At 39.2% G+C, this 20,412-nt stretch overlaps 1 protein-coding gene across 3 annotated transcripts in view; it reads left to right on the top strand.

The window, feature by feature from the left end:
- The window catches only part of KIF24 (kinesin family member 24), a 72,306-nt gene that overhangs the window by 30,747 nt on the left and 21,147 nt on the right, over positions 1 to 20,412 (top strand). For 2 of the 3 annotated variants that reach the window (XM_061425954.1, XM_061425953.1), the window contains exons 5-9: positions 5,271 to 5,368; positions 8,200 to 8,415; positions 12,257 to 12,344; positions 18,709 to 18,830; positions 19,617 to 19,722. In XM_061425954.1, coding sequence (XP_061281938.1) covers positions 5,271 to 5,368; positions 8,200 to 8,415; positions 12,257 to 12,344; positions 18,709 to 18,830; positions 19,617 to 19,722 — 630 coding nt within the window. The remainder of the gene's footprint in view (positions 1 to 5,270; positions 5,369 to 8,199; positions 8,416 to 12,256; positions 12,345 to 18,708; positions 18,831 to 19,616; positions 19,723 to 20,412) is intronic. The other variant, XM_061425955.1, reaches the window with a different exon arrangement.

Here is a 20,412-nt window from a genome sequence, read left to right as displayed (position 1 = left end):
CATGAGAGATTCTTAAAGAAGTATTGGAAAAATCAATACTTTAGTTCTATTGGAAGGAAAAATTGTGGTTGTTCAGTTGCTAAGTTGTGTCTGACTCTTCGCAACCCCATGGACTGCAGCAACACCAGTCTTCCCTGTTCTTCACTATCTCCCGGAGTTTACTCAAGCTCACTGAGTTTGATGGCATCACCAACTGGAATCAATGATGCCATCCAACCATCTCATCCTCTGTTGCTCTCTTCTCCTTCTGCCCTCAGTCTTTCCCAGCATCAGAATCTTTGGCAGTGAGTCGGCTCTTCTCATCAGGTGGCCAAAGTATTGGAGCTTCAGCTTCAGTATCAGTCCTTCCAACGAGTATTCAAAGTTGATTTCCTTTAGGGTTGACTGCTTTGTTCTCCTTGCAGTCCAAGGGACTCTCAACATGCTTCACCAGCACCACAGTTCAAAAGCATCAATTCTTCGGCACTCAGCCTTCTTTATGGTCCAGTTCCTCCATTGGTATGTGACTACTGGAAAAACCATAGCTTTGACTATTATGGACCTTTGTCGGCAAAGTGTTGTCTCTGCTTTTTAATACTCTATCTAGGTTTGTCATAGCATTTTTAAGGAGGAAGCATCTTTTACTTTCATGGCTGCAGTCGCTGTCCACGGTGATTTTGGAACCCAGGAAAATAAAATCTGCAACTGTTTCCATTTTTTCCCCATCAATTTACCATGAAAAATCAATTTTCAGTTCTATTAGATGGAAAGATAACTAATTCCTTTAATGAATAAGTGCTTTCAAAAGAGCACTTATAGAAAGAGGAGAATAGCCATATACTCAGTGAAATAAAGGAAAACCAAAACCAGTTTATTCCCACATTTATTTCTCTTCATTTTTAAAAATTTTCCTGAGAAATGCCAAAAATGCTTTAGATATAATCAGTTCAGTTCAGTCGCTCAGTCATGTCTGACTCTGCAACCCCATGAACCACAGCACGCCAGGCCTCCCTGTTCATCACCAACTCCCGGAGTTCACTCGAACTCATGTCCATCAAGTCGGTGATGCCATCCAGCTATCTCATCCTCTGTCGTCCCCTTCTCCTCCTGCCCGCAATCCCTCCCAGCATCAGAGTCTTTTCCAGTGAGTCAACTCTTCACATGAGGTGGCCAAAGTACTGGAGTTTCAGCTTCAACATCAGTCCTTCCAATGAACACCCAGGACTGATCTCCTTTAGAATGGACTGGTTGGATCTCCTTGCAGTCCAAGGGGCTGTCAAGAGCCTTCTCCAACACCACAGTACAAAAGCATCAATTCTTTGGTGCTCAGCTTTCTTCACAATCCAACTCTCACATCCATACATGACCACTGGAAAAACCATAGCCTTGACTAGATGGACCTTTGTTGGCAAAGTAATATCTCTGCTTTTCAATATGCTGTCTAGGTTGGTCATAACTTTCCTTCCAAGGAGTAAGCATCTTTTAATTTCATGCCTGCAATCACCATCTGCAGTGATTTTGGAGCCCCCAAAAATAAAGTCTGACACTGTTTCCCCATCTATTTCCCAAGAAATGATGGGACCAGATGCCATGATCTTAGTTTTCTGAATGTTGAGCTTTAAGCCAACTTTTTCACTCTCCTCTTTCACTTTCATCAAGAGGCTTTTAAGTTCCTCTTCACTTTCTGCCATAAGGATGGTGTCATCTGCATACCTGAGGTTATTGATATTTCTCCCGGCAATCTTGATTCCAGCTTGTGCTTCCAGCCCAGTGTTTCTCATGATGTGCCCTGCATATAAGTTAAATAAGCAGGGTGACAATATACAGCCTTGACCAGTCTGTTGTTCCATGTCCAGTTCTAACTGTTGCTTCCTGACCTGCATATAGGTTTCTCAAGAGGCAGGTCAGGTGGTCTGGTATTCCCATTTCTTTCAGAATTTTCCACAATTTTTGTGATCCACACAGTCAAAGGCTTTGGCATAGTCAATAAAGCAGAAATAGATGCTTTTCTGGAACTCTCTTGCTTTTTTGATGATCCAGCAGATGTTGGCAATATGATCTCTGGTTCCTCTGCCTTTTCTAAAACCAGCTTGAACATCTGGAAGTTCACAATTCATGTATTGCTGAAGCCTGGCTTGGAGAATTTTGAGCATTACTTTACTAGTGTATGAGATGAGTGCAATTGTGTGGTAGTTTGAGCATTCTTTGGCATTGCCTTTCTTTGGGATTGGAATGAAAACTGACCTTTTCCAGTCCTGTGGCCACTGCTGAGTTTTCCAAATTTGCTGGCATATTGAGTGCAGCACTTTCACAGCATTATATTTCAGGATTTGAAATAGCTCAACTGGAATTCCATCACCTCTACTAGCTTTGTTCTTAGTGATGCTTTCTAAGGCCCACTTGACTTCACATTCCAGGATGTCTGGTTCTAGGTGAGTGATCACACCATCGTGATTATCTGGGTCGTGAAGATCTTTTTTGTACAGTTCTTTTGTGTATTCTTGCCACCTCTTCTTAATATCATCTGCTTCTGTTAGGTTTATACCATTTCTGTCCTTTATCGAGCCCATCTTTCCATGAAATGTTCCCTTGGTATCTCTGATTTTCTTGAAGAGATCTCTGAAGTGAAGTGAAGTCGCTCAGTCGTGTCCAACTCTTTGCGACTCCGTGGACTATAGCCCACCAGGCTTCTCCATCCATGGGATTCTCCAGGCAAGAGTACTGGAGTGGGTTGCCATTTCCTTCTCCAGGGGATCTTCCCAACCCAGGGATTGAATCCCGGTCTCCCGCATTGGAGGCAGATGCTTTAACCTCTGAGCCACCAGGGAAGAGATCTCTAGTCTTTCCCATTCTGTTGTTTTCCTCTATTTCTTTGCATTGATCGCTGAGAAAGGCTTTCTTATCTCTCCTTGCTATTCTTTGGAATTCTGCATTCAGATGCTTATATCTTTCCTTTTCTCCTTTGCTTTTCACTTCTCTTCTTTTCACAGCTATTTGTAAGGCCTCCTCAGACAGCCATTTTGCTTTTTTGCATTTCTTTTCCATGGGGATGGTCTTGATTCCTGTCTCCTATACAATGTCACAAACCTCCATCCATGTTCATCAGGCACTCTATCAGATCTAGTCCCTTAAGTCTATTTCTCACTTACACTGTATAATCATAAGGGATTTGATTTAGGTTATACCTGAATGGTCTAGTGGTTTTCTCCACTTTCTTCAATTTAAGTCTGAATTTGGCAGTAAGATATCATACTTAATTTAGATATCATACTTAACTATAAAAACATACAGTGATTTCTGAGCAAAGAATGGATTTGTCTCCTTGCTTAAAGACCTGTTTATGAGTTAGGTATAAATCATGTCCATTAAAATCAGATTTTAGAAATGTATTTTGCTCTTTATTATTGCCATTTTCAAGCCTCATCAAAAGTATAATGAACCGCCATCTACCTATGACCCAGCTTCAAAGTTACATTTTACTGTTCTTAAAATCAGTCACATTTTTCAGAACACTAAAAGTTCACAGATCTCTTTGTCCTGCTGCACAGGTTCATGTTTTTCTCACCTCCTAACTTTCGGAGACTTTTTTCTCTTCTTTTTTTTGGCCACACTGTGCAGCTTGCAGGACCTTAGTTCCCTACCCATGCAGTTGAAGCTGGAGTCCTAACCACTGGGCTGCCAAGGGATTCCTCTGAGAATTTTTTCTATTGATATATTTGACTTTGTGGCTCCAATTTCTTCTCAAATGACCTAACAAATTTCCATTCTAAAGTAATGTATATGAAACAGAATCATACTTGGGGTACAGTGACCCATAGTAAACTGGCTTAAACCCATTTCCACCAGAGAAGCAGCTCAAGACGCAGACAGACCTTGTTTTTTACTTAGGGAAAAACCAAAGCTAGAACATGGACCTTTGTAAAAGGAACCTTCTATGTTAGTGTTCCAATTTTGATGAAAGATCTCAAATCTAGGGGATTCAGTGCTCAATGGATGAATGTAGACACAAAACCGTAACACTTGTATGAAGATGTAAAGTGCTGAAAATATTTTTCCTGTTTCCTTTCCATTTTTTAAAAAAATCTGAATTGTGCCCTGTACTGCAGTTGTTTGAATAAAAGTTTTGTTTATTGCAAAAAAATAAAATTTTGTCTTAACTGAATATTTAGAGTAGGCCCAAAAGGTAGTATAAAATATGACTTCATCTCTCATTCATCATGTATGGACTGCCATTATGATACTACAGTCAGACTTGAAATCATTAGGATTTTTTACCCAGATATAGTTGGGCTGCCAACATGGTAAGATTCTAAATTAGGCAAATAATTATGGTTGCTGAACTAACACTTTCCAGACACAACTTAATGGGGTGTCCTACCTCTCTTTCAGATTACCATGGTTTTTCATTTGGGAATAAGCTTGGATTCCTTTCTCTCCCCAGCTATCACATCCAGTCAGCTGCCAAATTTCTCATGCTCTCATTTCTTTTTATTTCCATTGTCATTGTCTAATTTAGACTCTTCTTAACCTAATCTAAAATTCCATGGATGGAGGAGCCTGGTAGGCTACAGCCAATGGGTTCGCAAAGAGTCAGACATGACTGAGCGAATTTCCTTTTCTTTCTTTAACCTAACCACTAGTGTTCATGTTTCCAATCCATGCACAATATAAGGCAGATTAGTCTTCCAATAAAATGGCTCAGCTCATCCCTCTCTTTTGCAAAGTTTTTTGCCTTCCCACTTTCACTAAATTAAATAAAAGCATTCCCTCCTCTCCCTTAATGCTGGTGTCCCAAGACCCCTACAATATAGTCCTAACTCCTTATTCTCACCTGCTATTTTCACTTTTCTACCTGCCAGTATCCTGTATTTTAAACACAGTAAATCCTCCCTGTCTTCTAAACATTCTTTGTGCTTTCCTGCTTTGCCTCTTTGCTCATGTTTCCCGCATGCTCAGGCTGGGCTATGAGAATAATCTCCATAGAATTCAGTTCCTCTCCTAGACTTAAGGAGGATTGGCTCACTGTTAACACTCATTAATTTACTTCCCTTAAGAGAGAACAAAAATCATGTGGCTTAGTTTTTACAGTATAAGAACATGTCTACTGAGATTTCAAGTAAAACTAGGCCTTGTCATTTGACAGTTGATAATTGCTTATTATCTCTAACTTTGTCATGGACAGTTACTATTAGTTAAAAATGTATTTGCACCTTTATCCTGTGTCAACTAGAATAGTGATGAAGAAAATCCAGAACGTATCTCTTTCTCTAAAAATCAAATTTCTTTTTCAGCATGTTTTTTATTTTGATGAAATCTTTGACGAGGCATGCACTAATCAAGATATTTACATGAAGACTACTCACCCACTCATTCAGCATATTTTCAATGGGTATGATAGAAATTATTTGCTCCTCTTGCCTTTTATTTTCTATTTTCCATAAATCATATTTCTTTGTAAATAATACTTACGCTTTTCTATTATTTTGAATTAAATAGGAAATTGTGTTTTGACCTAATGAATTTAAATTAGACTCTTCTGGAAAATTCCATGTCTCTCCTTATAGGATTCACAAAACGTTTAGAAATATTCAAAATTTTCATTTACATTGATGATATTGATTCTCTGTGCTTAGTGGAAAAATATAAGCTGCCAACAATATTATTTTATCAAAGTCCTTAGAATAAAAAGATGTATGTGGTTGTAATTAGTTTGAACTTTTGCTAGTAGGAATTATGTATTCTAGCTATAGTTTCATTAATTTTTTTTCAAGTAGGATAGATAAGTGACTGTCACTTTTCATAGATGTATTTTTTAATTTAAAAATAATTATTCACACTTAGTAAACATTAAATGGGACAGAGTAGGTACTTGGTGGGGCTCTGTTATCTATTTAAAATATATAGTAGTCAGGTATGGGTAGAAAATGTTGGGTAGTTGATTTCAGGATATTTTTACTTTTATTTTTTAAATTGAAGTGTAATTTACATACATCAAGATGCACAGATCTTAAGAAGTACTTAGATTTGATGAGTTTTGATGTATCCAAGTAACCAATATCCAGAATAAGATACAGAACATTTCCATCACCCCAGAAAGTTCTCCTACCTTCACCTCCAGGTCTTATATAACCACTGACTTGCTTTCTTGTCACAGTAGATTAGTTTTGTCTATTCTAAAATGTCATAGAAATAGGATCATTATAATATATATCTTATGCCTGGCTTCTTTTGCTTAGCATAATGTTTTTTGAACTAGTTACATGCAACTAGTTCTATTGCTGAGTAATATTTCCTTCTATAAATATTCCAGTTTTTTTTTAATCCATTCTTCTTTTGATGGACATTTGGGTTCTTTCCAATTTTGGAGTATTATGAATAAAACTGTATGAACATTTTTATCCAAGTCTTTTTATGGGCATCTCTTAATTTATCTTGAATAAAAATCTATAAATGGAATTACCAGGTCATTGGATAGGTCTATTAGAAAGTGTCAAAGAATTTTCCTTGCTCTATTTTATATTCCCAACAGCAGTGTATGAGAATTGAAGTTCTGTACCCTCACCATATTTGATATGGTCAATCTTTTTTATTCTAGCCAGTTTAATGGGTATGGAACTGTATCTCATTGTGTTGTTGTTGTTGTTGTTTTTATAAATTTACATTCCCCAGGATCTAACACTGAGTACCGTTTCATGTGCTAATTTGGCCACTCAGATATCTTCATTTGCCTGTTTTTTGTTGTCTTTTTATTGTGGTTGTATGGAAGTTTGTATTTTTATGAACAGGTTAAAGTGAACTTTCTTTCTGGTTCAGTTTCTTATGCACCAAATTTAAGGAGTGCATTTTGAGAAAGCAGGTTTCTACAATAAGTTAACATTTAAATGTTAAGACATTATCAATAAAAAATAAGAGAGTTGCAAGTTAGGTGAAATTATTAGGTTAAGTTCTGTAAAGTGTAGTAAGAGCTTTCTTCATTTTTTTTTTTAATTTAAAGTTCATCACAAAAATGTTCAGAAGATAAGGTAGATGTTGTTCTTTATTATTCTTATTCTGTTAGATCTTCTTCAGTGTGTTTACATTTTTCTCCTGTAATACTTTTCCCAACTGTGACTCTGCCAGTGTATTCAAGTGCCCACACTGTTGGGAGCCATGATTTAAAAGACAAGGAGTAACCAACCAGTCTCTGCTTCTAAACAGCTTCCATTTAATTTGCTCCCATGTCTTGATTCTCACACTTCCATGATTGCTTTGCTCTTGTCAAATCACTGTTTCTTTGGTTTCTGTCTGGCTTCATGTCCTTTCTGTGTATTCATCTGTTTGTCCACTTCCAGCCTCCCCTTCTCCTGTGTCCATACATATTAATAGAATATTTTTCTTGCTCCTTTTATCATCAATCCATAGGATGCCTGTATAAGAATCTAGCTACTTACTGCATAACATTGTGTTCCCTCTCTGTTTAGTACTACGTAGTACTAGGACTGCATAGTACATAGGATCCCATAGTACTCAGGTAATCTTGGCCTCATCTCCTCCTAAAATACACTGTGGCTGGCAGGTTGATCTCCCAGCTTTTCTGTCCACCTCTTATTTTACAGTTTTTCACACCCATCCAGCTCATGTACACACACATATCCACATGCAGGAACAGTGGCTTCCACTTAGAATCATAGGACATCAGGGCTATAAGGGGTCTTGAAAATCAAGTAGCCCAGTAATTTATTGATGAAAGTGAAAACTAAGGCCAAAAGAGGTCTGAGTCCTCCTTCAAATATTTTGCTTCTATTGATTTTGCCTCTGTTTAAACTTCCTTAATATTCTTATAAGTGATCACCACCATATTGTATGATCTTCTATTATTTATTTAGTTTTCTATTACTTCTTTCACTGAACTTATCTTTAAGGATTAACATTTTTTTTTTTTTTCCTCAAAGATCCTCTAAAGCACCTAACATCAGGTCTTTTTTTCCATATCTTCTAGAGTTGTCTTATGGTCGTACCAGTTCCATGAAAAATTTCTATAAAAAAAACTTGTATACTGCTTTGAGAATTCTTTTCCCTCTCCTATATTTTTATAATGTAAAGCCCTCTTCTTAAAGGACTGTATATTTTATAGTTGAATTTTATGGAGGATTCTTTTTCCACCTGACTTTTGTCATTTAAAAATCTGTGTTAGCAGTTCTCTTAAAATTTAAAAGTAAATACAGATGATTCTTCCCCCAGAGGCAATGCCACTTGCTTCTCATATGGACAGACAGGTGCTGGAAAGACCTATACCATGATAGGAACTCATCAGAACCCAGGACTGTACGCTCTGGCTGCCAGAGACATCTTCAGACAACTGGAAGTGTCCCAGCCAAGAAGGCATCTTTTTGTGTGGATCAGCTTCTATGAAATCTACTGTGGACAGCTTTACGACCTTCTAAATAGAAGAAAAAGGTACTGGGTATGAGTGGGAAACTGTAAATCTGTTCTTTATTCTTTTAAGCCAAGAGTCCCACTGAAGCTTCAATACTTTGGTCACCTGATGCAAAGAGCCAACTCATTGGAAAAGACCCTGATGCTGGGAAAGATTGAAGGCAAAAAGAAAAGGGGGTGGCAGAGGATGAGGTGGTTAGATAGCATCATCGACTCAATGGACATGAATTTGAGCAAACTTTGGGAGATAATCTATTTCTCACTTCCACTGTATAATCATAAGGGATTTGATTTAGGTCATACCTGAATGGTCTAGTGGTTTTCCCTACTTTCTTCAATTTAAGTCTGAATTTGGCAATGAGTTCATGGTCTGAGCCACAGTCAGCTCCTGGTCTTGTTTTTGTTGACTGTATAGAGCTTCTCCATCTTTGGCTGCAAAGAATGGGAGGGATTGGGTGCAGGAGAAGGGGACGACAGAGGATGAGATGGCTGGATGGCATCGCTGACTCGATGGACATGAGTCTCAGTGAACTCCGGGAGTTGGTGATGGACAAGGAGGCCTGGTGTGCTGCGATTCATGGGGTCGCAAAGAGTCGGACACGACTGAGCAACTGATCTGATCTGATCTGGGAGATAATGGAGGACAGAGGAGCCTGGAGTGCTACAGTCCATGGAGTCACAAAGAATCTGACACGACTTAGTGACTGAAAAACAATAACAACCCACTGAATTGTGGGATTTAATAAGAGGCTTTGGTATACCAGTGCCCTTTTATGAATGAGAGTTTCCTGAATCAGAGGCATATTTTTTAAAACTGTTAATTCAGCTACAGGAAAATGTAAATTAGCCTTCCAGTAGTATTTTTTAAGTGATCAATATCCTAATGTTCATCAAAAGACTATGTCTCTTTTATTGTGGTCTTTGAAAAGGTCGTAATTTCAGAAAGTCAGGAAACCAACATATATTTAAATCCTTTCCTATTCTTTTGATCTATTATTATACTGGAAGAACTATGAATAATATAATATATTTCCCACTTCCTATATAATATATTCTATATTAAATATATAATATAATATATTTTCCACTTCCTCTTGTCTTTTCTCTCAGTAATCTTAGGGTAAACTTAATGATAGTTTTCTGATATCAATAAAATATTTTCTTCATATTAGACTTTAACTCTTATAAGGCTTGAACTATTTCCTTTACAACATAATACAGTACTTTAGAAATGTATTCTTTCAGTAACAGATTTTAAATCCCTCTTATATTATTCTGGCATAAAGTTTTGCTTAGGTTGAAACATGATTTTAACTGAGTAGGATGCAACAAAGTTGTGAAGGTATCAACTAACTGGGAGAACAGGGAGGAGAGAGGGGCTAGGGGAAGTGGAGGGATAGAAGGTTGTCATGATAGAATTAACCAGACCTGAGACCTGTTGGGAGCAGCCACACCAGGTGGAGAGGAGAGAGCTGAGGCTGAGTGTGGTGGAAGTCTGCGAAAACCAAATCAAATGAAAGACACTATCCTGCTGCAAAGGTATCCAAGCCCCATAGAGTTGTCTAAAAGGTGCAAGTTTCATGTGCTCCAGGCCAACACTGGAATGGGAAGTAGGGGTGAGGAGCCGCTCCAGTTCATGGAGAGCGTGATAGGTAGGCCCCCATCACAGAGGGGCACTGCTGCTTCTGCTAAGTCACTTCAGTCGTGTCCGACTCTATGCGACCCCATAGACAGCAGCCCACCAGGCTCCCCCGTCCCTGGGATTCTCCAGGCAAGAACACTGGAGTGGGTTGCCATTTCCTTCTCCAATGCGTGAAAGTGAAAAGTGAGAGTGAAGTCGATCAGTCATGTCCGACCCTCAGCAACCCCATGGACTGCAGCCCTCCAGGCTCCTCCATCCATGGGATTTTCCAGGCAAGAGTACTGGAGTGGGGTGTAGTATAACTGGAGAGGTCACAGAAGTGGGCTTAGGCAGGCCACCATTCTATGGACTATTTCAACCAAAAAAAGGATCTTCAGTATGCCACAGTTCAGAGAACGTACTGGAGTTGAGGGTTCAGTCATGACACAACTGCCAGATAAGGAAGGGTTCTACTTTGGGGTTACTTTCAGGAAGAGATGCTTTTCTTTTCTGTTCTCTGTGTTGGTTTTGAAGCTTCAAGTTAGCTCCACCACAGCTTCTCTTTCTAGCTTAATACCCTTATTTGGAGCCTTTTCCAGTCTAAAGGGCCACTTCCTTTAAAGAACAGTTGGTATAAGAATAAAAGCCTCTGTTGTGCCGTGCTGTGTGTGTGTGTGGTTTGTTTCTTTGTGAGTACAGTTCTTTAATGAGTTACATCAATATATTGCCCTGTATTTCTGCTTTCTTTGATGATAGCTACAGGAATGGGGATATGCTGACTTCTGGGTAAAAGCGTCTCTGGGGCTCTCTAGAGAAAACTCACACTTACTCTGAAAATGTCTTCAGCTGGGAGATGTTAGGGTTTTTGTTTTTTTTTAATGTCTTTGGTTAATTGGCTCATATCTCTTTTTTCCTACTTTCTGAGACTTCTGAAATGTCCTGCTTCAATGATAGCACCCTTTCTTTTTGTTTAGAGCTGTTATAACTTATCCTGTTGTTTTTAAATAAAATATATTTTCTGTAAAAGGGGCTTTGACAAAGGTAGATAGAAGTATATGTGCTCAGTCTACCTCTTCAGCTAAAAGCCAAAGTTTATAGATCTTAAAATTAACTCTTTAAAGTAGAAGATAAGTTGTCTTTATACCTTTTCATTAAAAGTTGTACAAATATACTTCTTGCTTATATGATTTGAAAATACAGCAGTACACTTTAGGCTATTCATGAGGAACTTTCTGAGGTGAGCTCAGGGAATAGGGTCTGGGAAATACGTTCAGGAATGATGTGAGGGTGCTGAAAGCTTGATCCTTTTATTCCCAAAGCCCAACTGTTCCAATAGAGTTGTCTTCTGAGAGGTCATGAGCATCAATGAGGCTGTTTCCCTATCCTTCTGTAAAAATTTGGAAACTTGGGGTAAGGGATAGACAGAAAAACATTTTTTGAGAGAATCTTTTTATTTGGCTACGAAGTGAAATTCCAGTATTCATTTTAATCACTCTCTTACTGAGGGAGAAAATGATCTTAGTGTCTTTGATAGATGCAATACCTGCCCCTTGGCAGATCTGGTTTGATGGTGGTGGTAGATGTAACCATTCATTACACTGTGCTCAGGCCTGAGGCTTTAGTTGCAATACCAACTCTTCCTTGCTTCCTTCAAAAATGTATCAGAACTCCTTATGTTGCAAGTAGTAAAATAAAACCATACTATAACTGGCTTAAGCATTTAGGGAAGTCGTTGACTCATATAACTAACTAGAAAGCCTAGAGAAGCCTTAGGATCTTTTGACTCTAGAGGTTCGGAGATGTTATAAAGACTCAGTTTCTTTGTATTTCTGTTCTATCTCCCATGGTGTTAGCTTCATTCTAAAACTGTCTTTGTGGATGCAAAATGGCTACCACTGCTCCCAAGGCCACACGCTTTTCACTTTATAACTTTATTTTGATTGGATTAGCAGAGATCCTGTATCAGCTCCTGAGCCAGTCACTGTATCCAGGAATCCACTGATTGGCGTAGGTCTGGGTTAACCACTCATTCTTTTCTTTGTAGCCAGAGGTGTTGATTTATTTATGTACAGCAATCAAAGACCACCCCTGAAGCCTAGCACTGGAGTCAGGAGGTGTGGGGGTGGGCAGGGAGAAGGCATATCAATCCTACTCAATAGCAAAATGGGGGAGTGGTGGAATGGGTTACGAGGAGTCTATTACTGGAGCTCTGCCAAACCAACCATGATCTTGTCTCTGCAGGCTCTTCGCAAGAGAAGATAGCAAGCACGTAGTACAAATAGTGGGACTTCGAGAGCTTCAGGTGGATAGCGTGGAGCTCCTCTTAGAGGTAATCTTCCTCTTTTACTACCCCACTGTAGCAGCCCAAGTACAAGGAAAGACTTCATTTTGCTGTCTCACAAGTATAATGGACTCGGATTTAGGCAAAGGGCGGACTTCCCTCATAGTTCAGTTGGTAAAGAATCTGCCTGCAGTGCAGGAGACTCCAGGTTGATTCCTGGGTCAGGAAGATCCCCTGGAGAAGGGAAAGGCTACCCACTCCAGTATTCTGGCCTGGAGAATTCCATGGATTGTACAGTCCATGGGTCTCAAAAGAGTCGGACACAACTGAGTGACTTTGACTTCACTTAGGCAAAGGGCAATGACAAACATGCCATTTCACATTTATAAAATACAAATCCTCCTCTGAGAGGATGGCTCCTTTCTCTACAAGGTCTCAGTCCCTTGATAGTGGAAAGTAAGGCATTTGGGAAAGCCTAATGCAGGAGAGGATACTTTGGGGCCAGTTTCAAAGGCTGCTAGTGTGCTTTTTTATGATAATGGATTCTGGTAAAGGCTGCTAGAGAGAGAGATTCATATTTTAAATAAAAATTTTAATGGATAATACCTTCACATGGATTCAAAATTCAAAAGTTACAGTGAAAATGTTCCTTTCATTCCCTTTTCTTGAGGCAACTAATTTATTTTTTAGTTTTTTTCTTTGTCTGTCCAAAGGTACTTTACAATCTGTTTTTTTACTTTCACCCTTTTAAAATACACAACCTAGTGATTTTTTTTTTTGTATCTTCAAAAAGTTGTGCAGCCGTCACCACTATTTAATTCCAGAACATTTTCATCACACCAAAATGAAATCCTGTACCATTAGCAGTTACTCTATTTCCCCTGCACCGTACCTGAAAACCACTAATTTCTATCTGTATGAGTTTACCTATTCTGGCCATATCTCACACAATATGTAACCTTTTGTCTCTGGCTTTTTTCACTTAGTGTAATGTTTTCAAGGTTCATCTATGTTGTTAAATGAAGTATTGATAAATGTACTTCATTCCTTTTTGTGGCTAAATAATATTCTATTGTATGGATATACCATATTTTATTCATCTATCAGTTGATGGGCATGTAGTTTCAACCTTTTGGCTATTATGAATAATGGAGCTACAAACATTCATGTACAGGTTTTGTGTGGACATATGTTTTCAGTTTTTTTGAGTATATGTATAAGAGTGGAACTGCTGAGTCATACTTTTTGAGGAACTGCCAAACTGTTTTCGAAAGTGGCTGCACCACTTTATATTCCTACCAGCAGTGTAGAAAGGGAGCTATTGTTTTAAAAGCTCCCACAGTGATTCTAACATGTAGCTATCATAGTCATTCTAGTATATCCAACAAGCCTGGCTAGAGTCAAAGGGAGAAGCCTGGAAGGACGAGTTGGGTACTTGACAATAACCACCTGTAGAACAGCTTCACAGTACATCCCTCCAGGGACTTTGGGTGTGTGAAATGGCAGGGTGGCCCACCATTGACACGAGTCTTTTTATAACAGTTTCTTTTTTTTTCGGACAAATAGGTAAATTTTATTTAAAGGCTGGGACCTTGTATTTGTGTGATCATCAGACTCCTGAGTCCTGGTATCCAAAATCCAAGGATGGCACCTTTTGTGGCTGTTTTTAATAGTCACCTGAGAGCCGAGACCTTCTTTCCAATGATCTCAGAGGCAGATGCAGAACAAAAGTGGGTGGGACATGTTGAAGGGCTCCCTTGAGACTGTTGACTATTCTTGACCGATCCAGAGCTCCCTCCACAGCAGAGTCCTAAGGAGAGTGTTTCTCATATGCCTGTTCCCTGTGGTCTTCATGCCCCCACTTCCCCTAGTCATTCCTTTATTTGGCTTGGAGTCTCAGGAGAGTTGGTCCTCATGATGCTGTTGTCCCTGGAAATTAGACCAATTGAATGGGAAAGGATCAAACACTAAAAGGAAGCCCCTTTTCCATGGCTATGGGTCATAACTGTGTTAGTGGGCAATCTAGTGTCAAATCACTCTCACCCTGGAAGAGTTTATAGCACTGCTCTGTCCTAAGGTGTATTTTCTAAGACCAGCAGAGAGAAGTTTCTTGTTAGTGAACATATTGCCGTTATTGCCATATACCCTCAGTCTGTAATACATATGAGGTAGTACAAGAAGGAAGCCAGCTGAGATCAAGGTGGAAAGTTGATATAAATTATGGATCTCTGACATGGCTATCCTCATAAACATTTACTGAGTTGGAACAACAGCACTTGCTAACTCAGGTGTCACCGTTCCCCCTCACTCAGGTATCACCTATGCGTTTGCTCAGGTGTCACCCTCAGGTGTCACCATCACAGATCACCCACAGGCTCACACAGGCATGGCCGCTTGTTGCCTGCCTGCACAACTAGCAGCTTCATTTTTCGCACAGGATTGTCCTTCCTCCAAGAGGTTTCTCCTTCCAGGTATATTTATTACCTGGTCTTAATCCGGGCACCAGGGTTTCCCTGCCTTTATAGAGGACTTGCTGATTCATCCAGATTTGGAATCAAGATTTTGTCAGGCAAACGATGGGCATTTTTTCAGTTATATAGGTTTTCAGGTTTTTAAGTCTTTCTTACAGACATTTCATGTACTTATAGGTATCCATTCCCAAACTTCTAATAAATCTGCTTCATGTTTTAGTGCTGCCTTGGCTGTAATTGGTAGCAGAGGCCCGCAGAGCAGAGCTTCCCTAAGATAAGTGTCAGTCATATGCTGGTGATAGAGGCTTAGTCTATACACAGTGCCTCTCCTGCTCAAGTGCTCATAGCCCGTCTTTGGTATTTGTGCTGGAAGCTTGGTGATTAAAGCCTGGATGGAGCTGGGTCCGCACCCATGTGTCCTTGAGCACGTCTTTTACCTTTCTGAGCCTGAAACTTGTGGATATTATGTGATTGGGTTGGGTGATAGAGAAGGAAATGAGATAATGTACATATAATGCTTACTGGGATGCTAGTTGTCATGTCTGTTATTCTTTTTTTTTTAATACATTTATTTATTTGGCTGTATCGGGGGTCTTAGTTGTGGCATGAGGATCTTTAGTTATAGCATGTGACCTCTTAGTTGCGACATGTGGGATCTAGTTCCCTCAACAGGAATCAAATCCAGGCCCACTGAATTGGGAGCATTAAGTCTTAGCCACTGGACCATCAGGGAAGTCCCCACATCTATTAATCTTATTAATAAGTCCCCAAATATTTTCCAGTGCCACAGAATTCAACAGTTGTCTCTCCTTTCTATTGTAGCAGGTCCCCATTTTACTATTCATATAACATGTTTGTCTAAAGTCTAGGTTAAGAAACTTGCCCAGTAGACTTTATTAGGAAGGAGGACTTTGAAAAGAAAGAGGTAGTGAGAGAAACGGGAGGCCTGTGATTTTTAAGGTGATGCATTAATTTTATTCTGTTTCTTGACTTGCATTTCTCTCAAATAGATTGTCTCTTTTTGTTCTTTATCCTCTTCTTTTCCTTTTCCTTCCTTCCTTCTTTTTTAAAACTTTTAATTGTACTTGGGAGCCATGGAATCTCATATTGATCCATAAAGCTCTATTTCTCCATAGATCTCTGATTATTTTACATTTTTTAAAAGAAATAGTTTATGTTTTGGAAGTTTACACAAATATGTTAGTTCTTTAGTATATATTTTTAATTAGTATTTATTGGAACTTATATGTGCTAATCGTAGTACTAAGTGCTTTACTATGTATTATCTTTTTGGTCTCAAAAATAACTTACGAAATTACCATTGTTTAGGTAAGAAACTGAGGCCCTGAAAAGTTAAGTGATTTTCAAGAGTTCAGACAACCATATTGTCAGAACTGGCATGTGAACCCAGACAGTTTAACTTCATATTTTGTTTTTAACTGCTACACTTGAGTTGTATGCCACTTACAAAAGCTTGTCTGATGATCTTTGCAGACTGCCTCATTTTTACTCCTCAGAGCCCAGCTGCTTTATTCCACAGTTTCTGAAAAACATGGTGATTGCAGACTGCTACTGAGGCTGAGGAAACTGGACCATAGACCAGAAATTCCCTCTTGTCTTCCTAAAAGGCATTTAGTCAGGAAAGGTCGTGCCAACATGTTAGATTTTCTGAGATGCACTCACAGATACCTAGTACATTGTGGTGAATGAGGTGTACTGAAAAGTCAAACATAAAACTCTATAACAGAACCTCGGAAGACAGTCTTTCTTAACTCCCCTGGGGATGCCACAAGGCCACCCCTTGAGCTTCCTGTCAGTTCCTGACTAGGTATGACCTTGAGGCCTCTCTGAGCTCTAGATTCCAGCAGAAGTAGCATCATTGCTGCCATCATGTGGCAGAGGGTACCTGGCTTCTATCCCTAGCCTGACCATATGCTGCCTGTGTGACCTTGGATAATTCATTTAACTTCTCCTTTATCTTTCAAGCATATCGCTTACACAAATCACAAATGTAGACATTTAAAAGATCTGTTTCTTCATGAAGTTTGTAAAAGGCTGTATGTGTGTGTGTGTATCAAAAGAGCTGTGAGAACCCTGAAACTCTGGGAGGAGGAAATGCACCCGAATCTTTTTAACTCTGAAGTTATAGAAGGTATATATTTTCATTTTTATATTTTTCCTGTATTTTCTAAGTTTTCCACAGTAAGCTTGTCTTTCTAATGAAAAAAGAGAAGTTTAATAAAAATAATACAGATTTAAAGTAATCCATCATCTGTGCATTATAATCTTTGAAAATGTGAAATCAGAATGATAGGAAAGGCCAGGATAAGGAAGTACATTTTAACTAGATGGTTCACAGGAATTCCCTGGCAGTCCAGTGGTGAGAACTTGACACTTTTCACTGCCGTGGCTCCAAGTTCAATCGCTGGTCAGGGAACAGAGATTCTGCAAGCTTCATGGCATAGATAGATAAGTAAACCAGATGGTTCAGTCATAGATCTGGTCTTAAGTGACCTAGCCAGCATCCAGCCTTATTTATCAGTATTTGGGGGGAAGATTTTTTGTTGTTGTTGTTTGGCACTTACCACAACCAGTATAAGGGATACTTTTCTAACTCTTCCCATTTCTGATTAGCAGCAACAAGCTGTCCATGCAGTTGATAATCCAGTTTTGTAAATTAACAAGTTCTGCTCTTTACAAAAGGATTCATAAGGTAGTCCCTTTAAGCTTTTAGCAAGCTATTTACAAAATGAGTGCATTTAAAATCTGGTTCTAAGATATAAATCTAAATCGCACAGGTAATCTTTAGAGACATAACTTATCACTTAGGCCATGAAGAAACTTAATATTAGTTAATTTTTTTTTAAGTACTTACCCCTGCTAGTATTTTATAAACTATTGTTGAAGTTTGACTCTGTCAACTTTTGAACTCTTAATTTGGAAGTGGTAGCCATGTTCAATATGATAAAAATTAAAATTCTGAGAGATTGAGGAAAAACGAGGTAGGACTTCCTTTAGTCTAGTTCACACTGCAGATAGATGAATTTATCATAAGTGACCCCACAATGTAGTGGAAACCACATGGGCTTTGGAATCAGCCACACTAGGTGCTAGATGTAGAATTTGGTTCTGCCACAAAATAGCTATTTGTGAGCAAGTCAACCTTTGAATTTATTCCTCAGTTATAAACTGAGCGTAATAATCATACTCACCTCATCTTAGGCTACTGTGAGGATTCTATCAAATATTTTTAAAGTCCATCACCTATTTGATTTTCAGTAATTAACACTTCCCCAAATCAGGGCAGCATATTCATATATGGCTGTGTTTTCAGTGGCGTGAGGCCATTCCTGAGGCTTCATCTCTGCTCCCCCATTCCTTTGTGGCCGAAGGGACCCACACTAGTCTTCACTCCCATTTGAAGGGGCAGTGGTCTCCAGGGTAATCATGGGCTTGTAGCAATTGCGATAACTCATCACTTCCGTGTTTCCACATGTCAGGCCTGGTCTCCTTTATGACTGCATTGTGGTGGAACAGGTGGATGTGATTATTCATTCTGGGATGCACATTTCTGTCCTTCGCTTCAGTTACTACGACAGATGGGTATTATGGGACTTTACTCTGGAGCCAAGTTATGCCCTGTGGAGTTGAGTCAGGATAAATCCATCAAAGATATTAAAAAGAGTGTATGAGATCAAGAAGTAAATTAGCTCTTGAGCTGTTGAATGTTCTCCCTCAAGATTAGTTTTCCACATTGTTGTCATTGCTCTTGGGTACTTACTCTTTGTGATTTAGTGTTTAGGCAGTTTTCCACATAGAGGGAAAAGACTGCAGTATACTGACAGATTTCTGTCTGGTCTCTGCTGCTCTCAGCCAACTCTTAGGAGCCAGAGGGCTTTGTTTACTCCTTGCAGAAGTCACCCTATGGATTTTATTTTCAGGTGATCCTCAAGGGCAGCAAGGAACGCAGCACCAGGGCCACTGGAGTTAATGCAGACTCCTCTCGCTCTCACGCTATCATCCAAATTCAGATCAAAGATTCAGCCAAGAGGACATTTGGCAGGTGAGCTGGAAATATGCAGGGAACTGTATTGTCTGCCTTTCCTTAATGTGACTTTGAAATATGTGTTGTCAACAACAGGACATCCTGCCCCATAGAGTTCTTTATTTCAGGGATACACCATAGAGTTATTAACTCTGAAATAAATCATTGTACCAAAGTGCCACCAGTTGATTAACCATGAAGTAATGACCTATTGTTGGTCAACTCTAAGTTATTAAAAGGAACATTGATTGCTTCTAGTGTGAAACACAGTATCAGCAGAGGAATAGTAGGAAATGCATCTCAGAGAGCTTACAGGTCAAAAAAAAAGGAAAATTAATCCATCCTTCTTGAAAGAAGCCATACGACAGATGGGTACATTCATCGCCTCTCTGGTGCTATCTTAGCATCACTCTGCCACAGTGATGGATGAGCCTATCTCACCTCTGAGTAATGAGTCTTTTGGGGGGTGGGGAGCTGGAAAGCAGCCCACAAAAGTCTCTATTTAATTATCTAAGTGATCACCTAAGTGATTTGCATTGTAGTCATTTAGCCTTATGGGAAGAATGTTTAATTAATTTCAATCATACTTTCTCACAAATGGTTAAAGCCAACAAGAGTGTAAGTGAACAGTGCCAGCTATAATTGACAGATTAAAATCTTGCGATACTTTTGGAAAACTGACAGTAATGTCTTTAACTTTCCTGAGGATGGGCCTGTGTTGATTTCTTCCTGCCATCACAAATGGCTGATATAAAAAGAAACTAAAGCCCCAAAGAAGTCTTGCCTGCTATGTCTGTTCTCTAGGATCTCTTTCATTGACTTGGCTGGCAGTGAAAGAGCAGCGGATGCCAGAGACTCAGATAGACAGACAAAGATGGAAGGCGCGGAAATAAACCAGAGTCTTCTGGCTGTAAGTTGTTTAAACCTTTCATCTAAAAGTCCTTCTTGAGAGATTATGCCCATCTTTACATGCGGCCAAAGTGGGTGAGGGTGGGTTGAAATAAGGCAGTGGAATTCCAGGGTTGGAGTTGGAGGCTGCCCAGTCAGATTCTCGACAGTTCTAGACAGCTCTTCCTCTCTGCCTGCCTTCTCTTCCTCTGGTCAGTCCTGCCAGTTAGAAACAAAGAAGTATTTCTGCAGTTGCATGAATGGTTCACTTAAGTACATTTTCTGCTCTCATCAAGTTTTAAAATTACCATCAGGAGTTACAGAATGTCTGATTATCTCTTGTGATTTTGAGAATTAAGGAAGAGTCAAGTGTTATCAGTCTAATTCCTCCATTATTATGTTTCCTATCAACTTTTATGCCTTGTGGTTTAGCAACCGTCAGTGAGCATTACTTTTATCCCATTGCTTTACTAGGGGTTCCAAAATGGTGATATTCTAATTCTAATATTCCTTCTGTATTTATTAGCTGGAAAGAACTTTCCCCCAACTATCTGATTATCCTGAAGTATAACTCATGCAATGGAGACAAGATAAATGCTTGATTCTTTGCCTTTACTCACCAATTTTCAGAATGAGTTGATGTCCTGGTAACCTGAACATGACCATGAGTTTGTTGTTCTTTAATTTTTTTGTTTGTTTTTGTATTATAAAC

The sequence above is a fragment of the Bos javanicus genome, chromosome 8, assembly GCF_032452875.1.
Source record: "Bos javanicus breed banteng chromosome 8, ARS-OSU_banteng_1.0, whole genome shotgun sequence".
NCBI lineage: Eukaryota > Metazoa > Chordata > Mammalia > Artiodactyla > Bovidae > Bos > Bos javanicus.
This window is presented reverse-complemented; position numbering and strand designations above follow the sequence as displayed.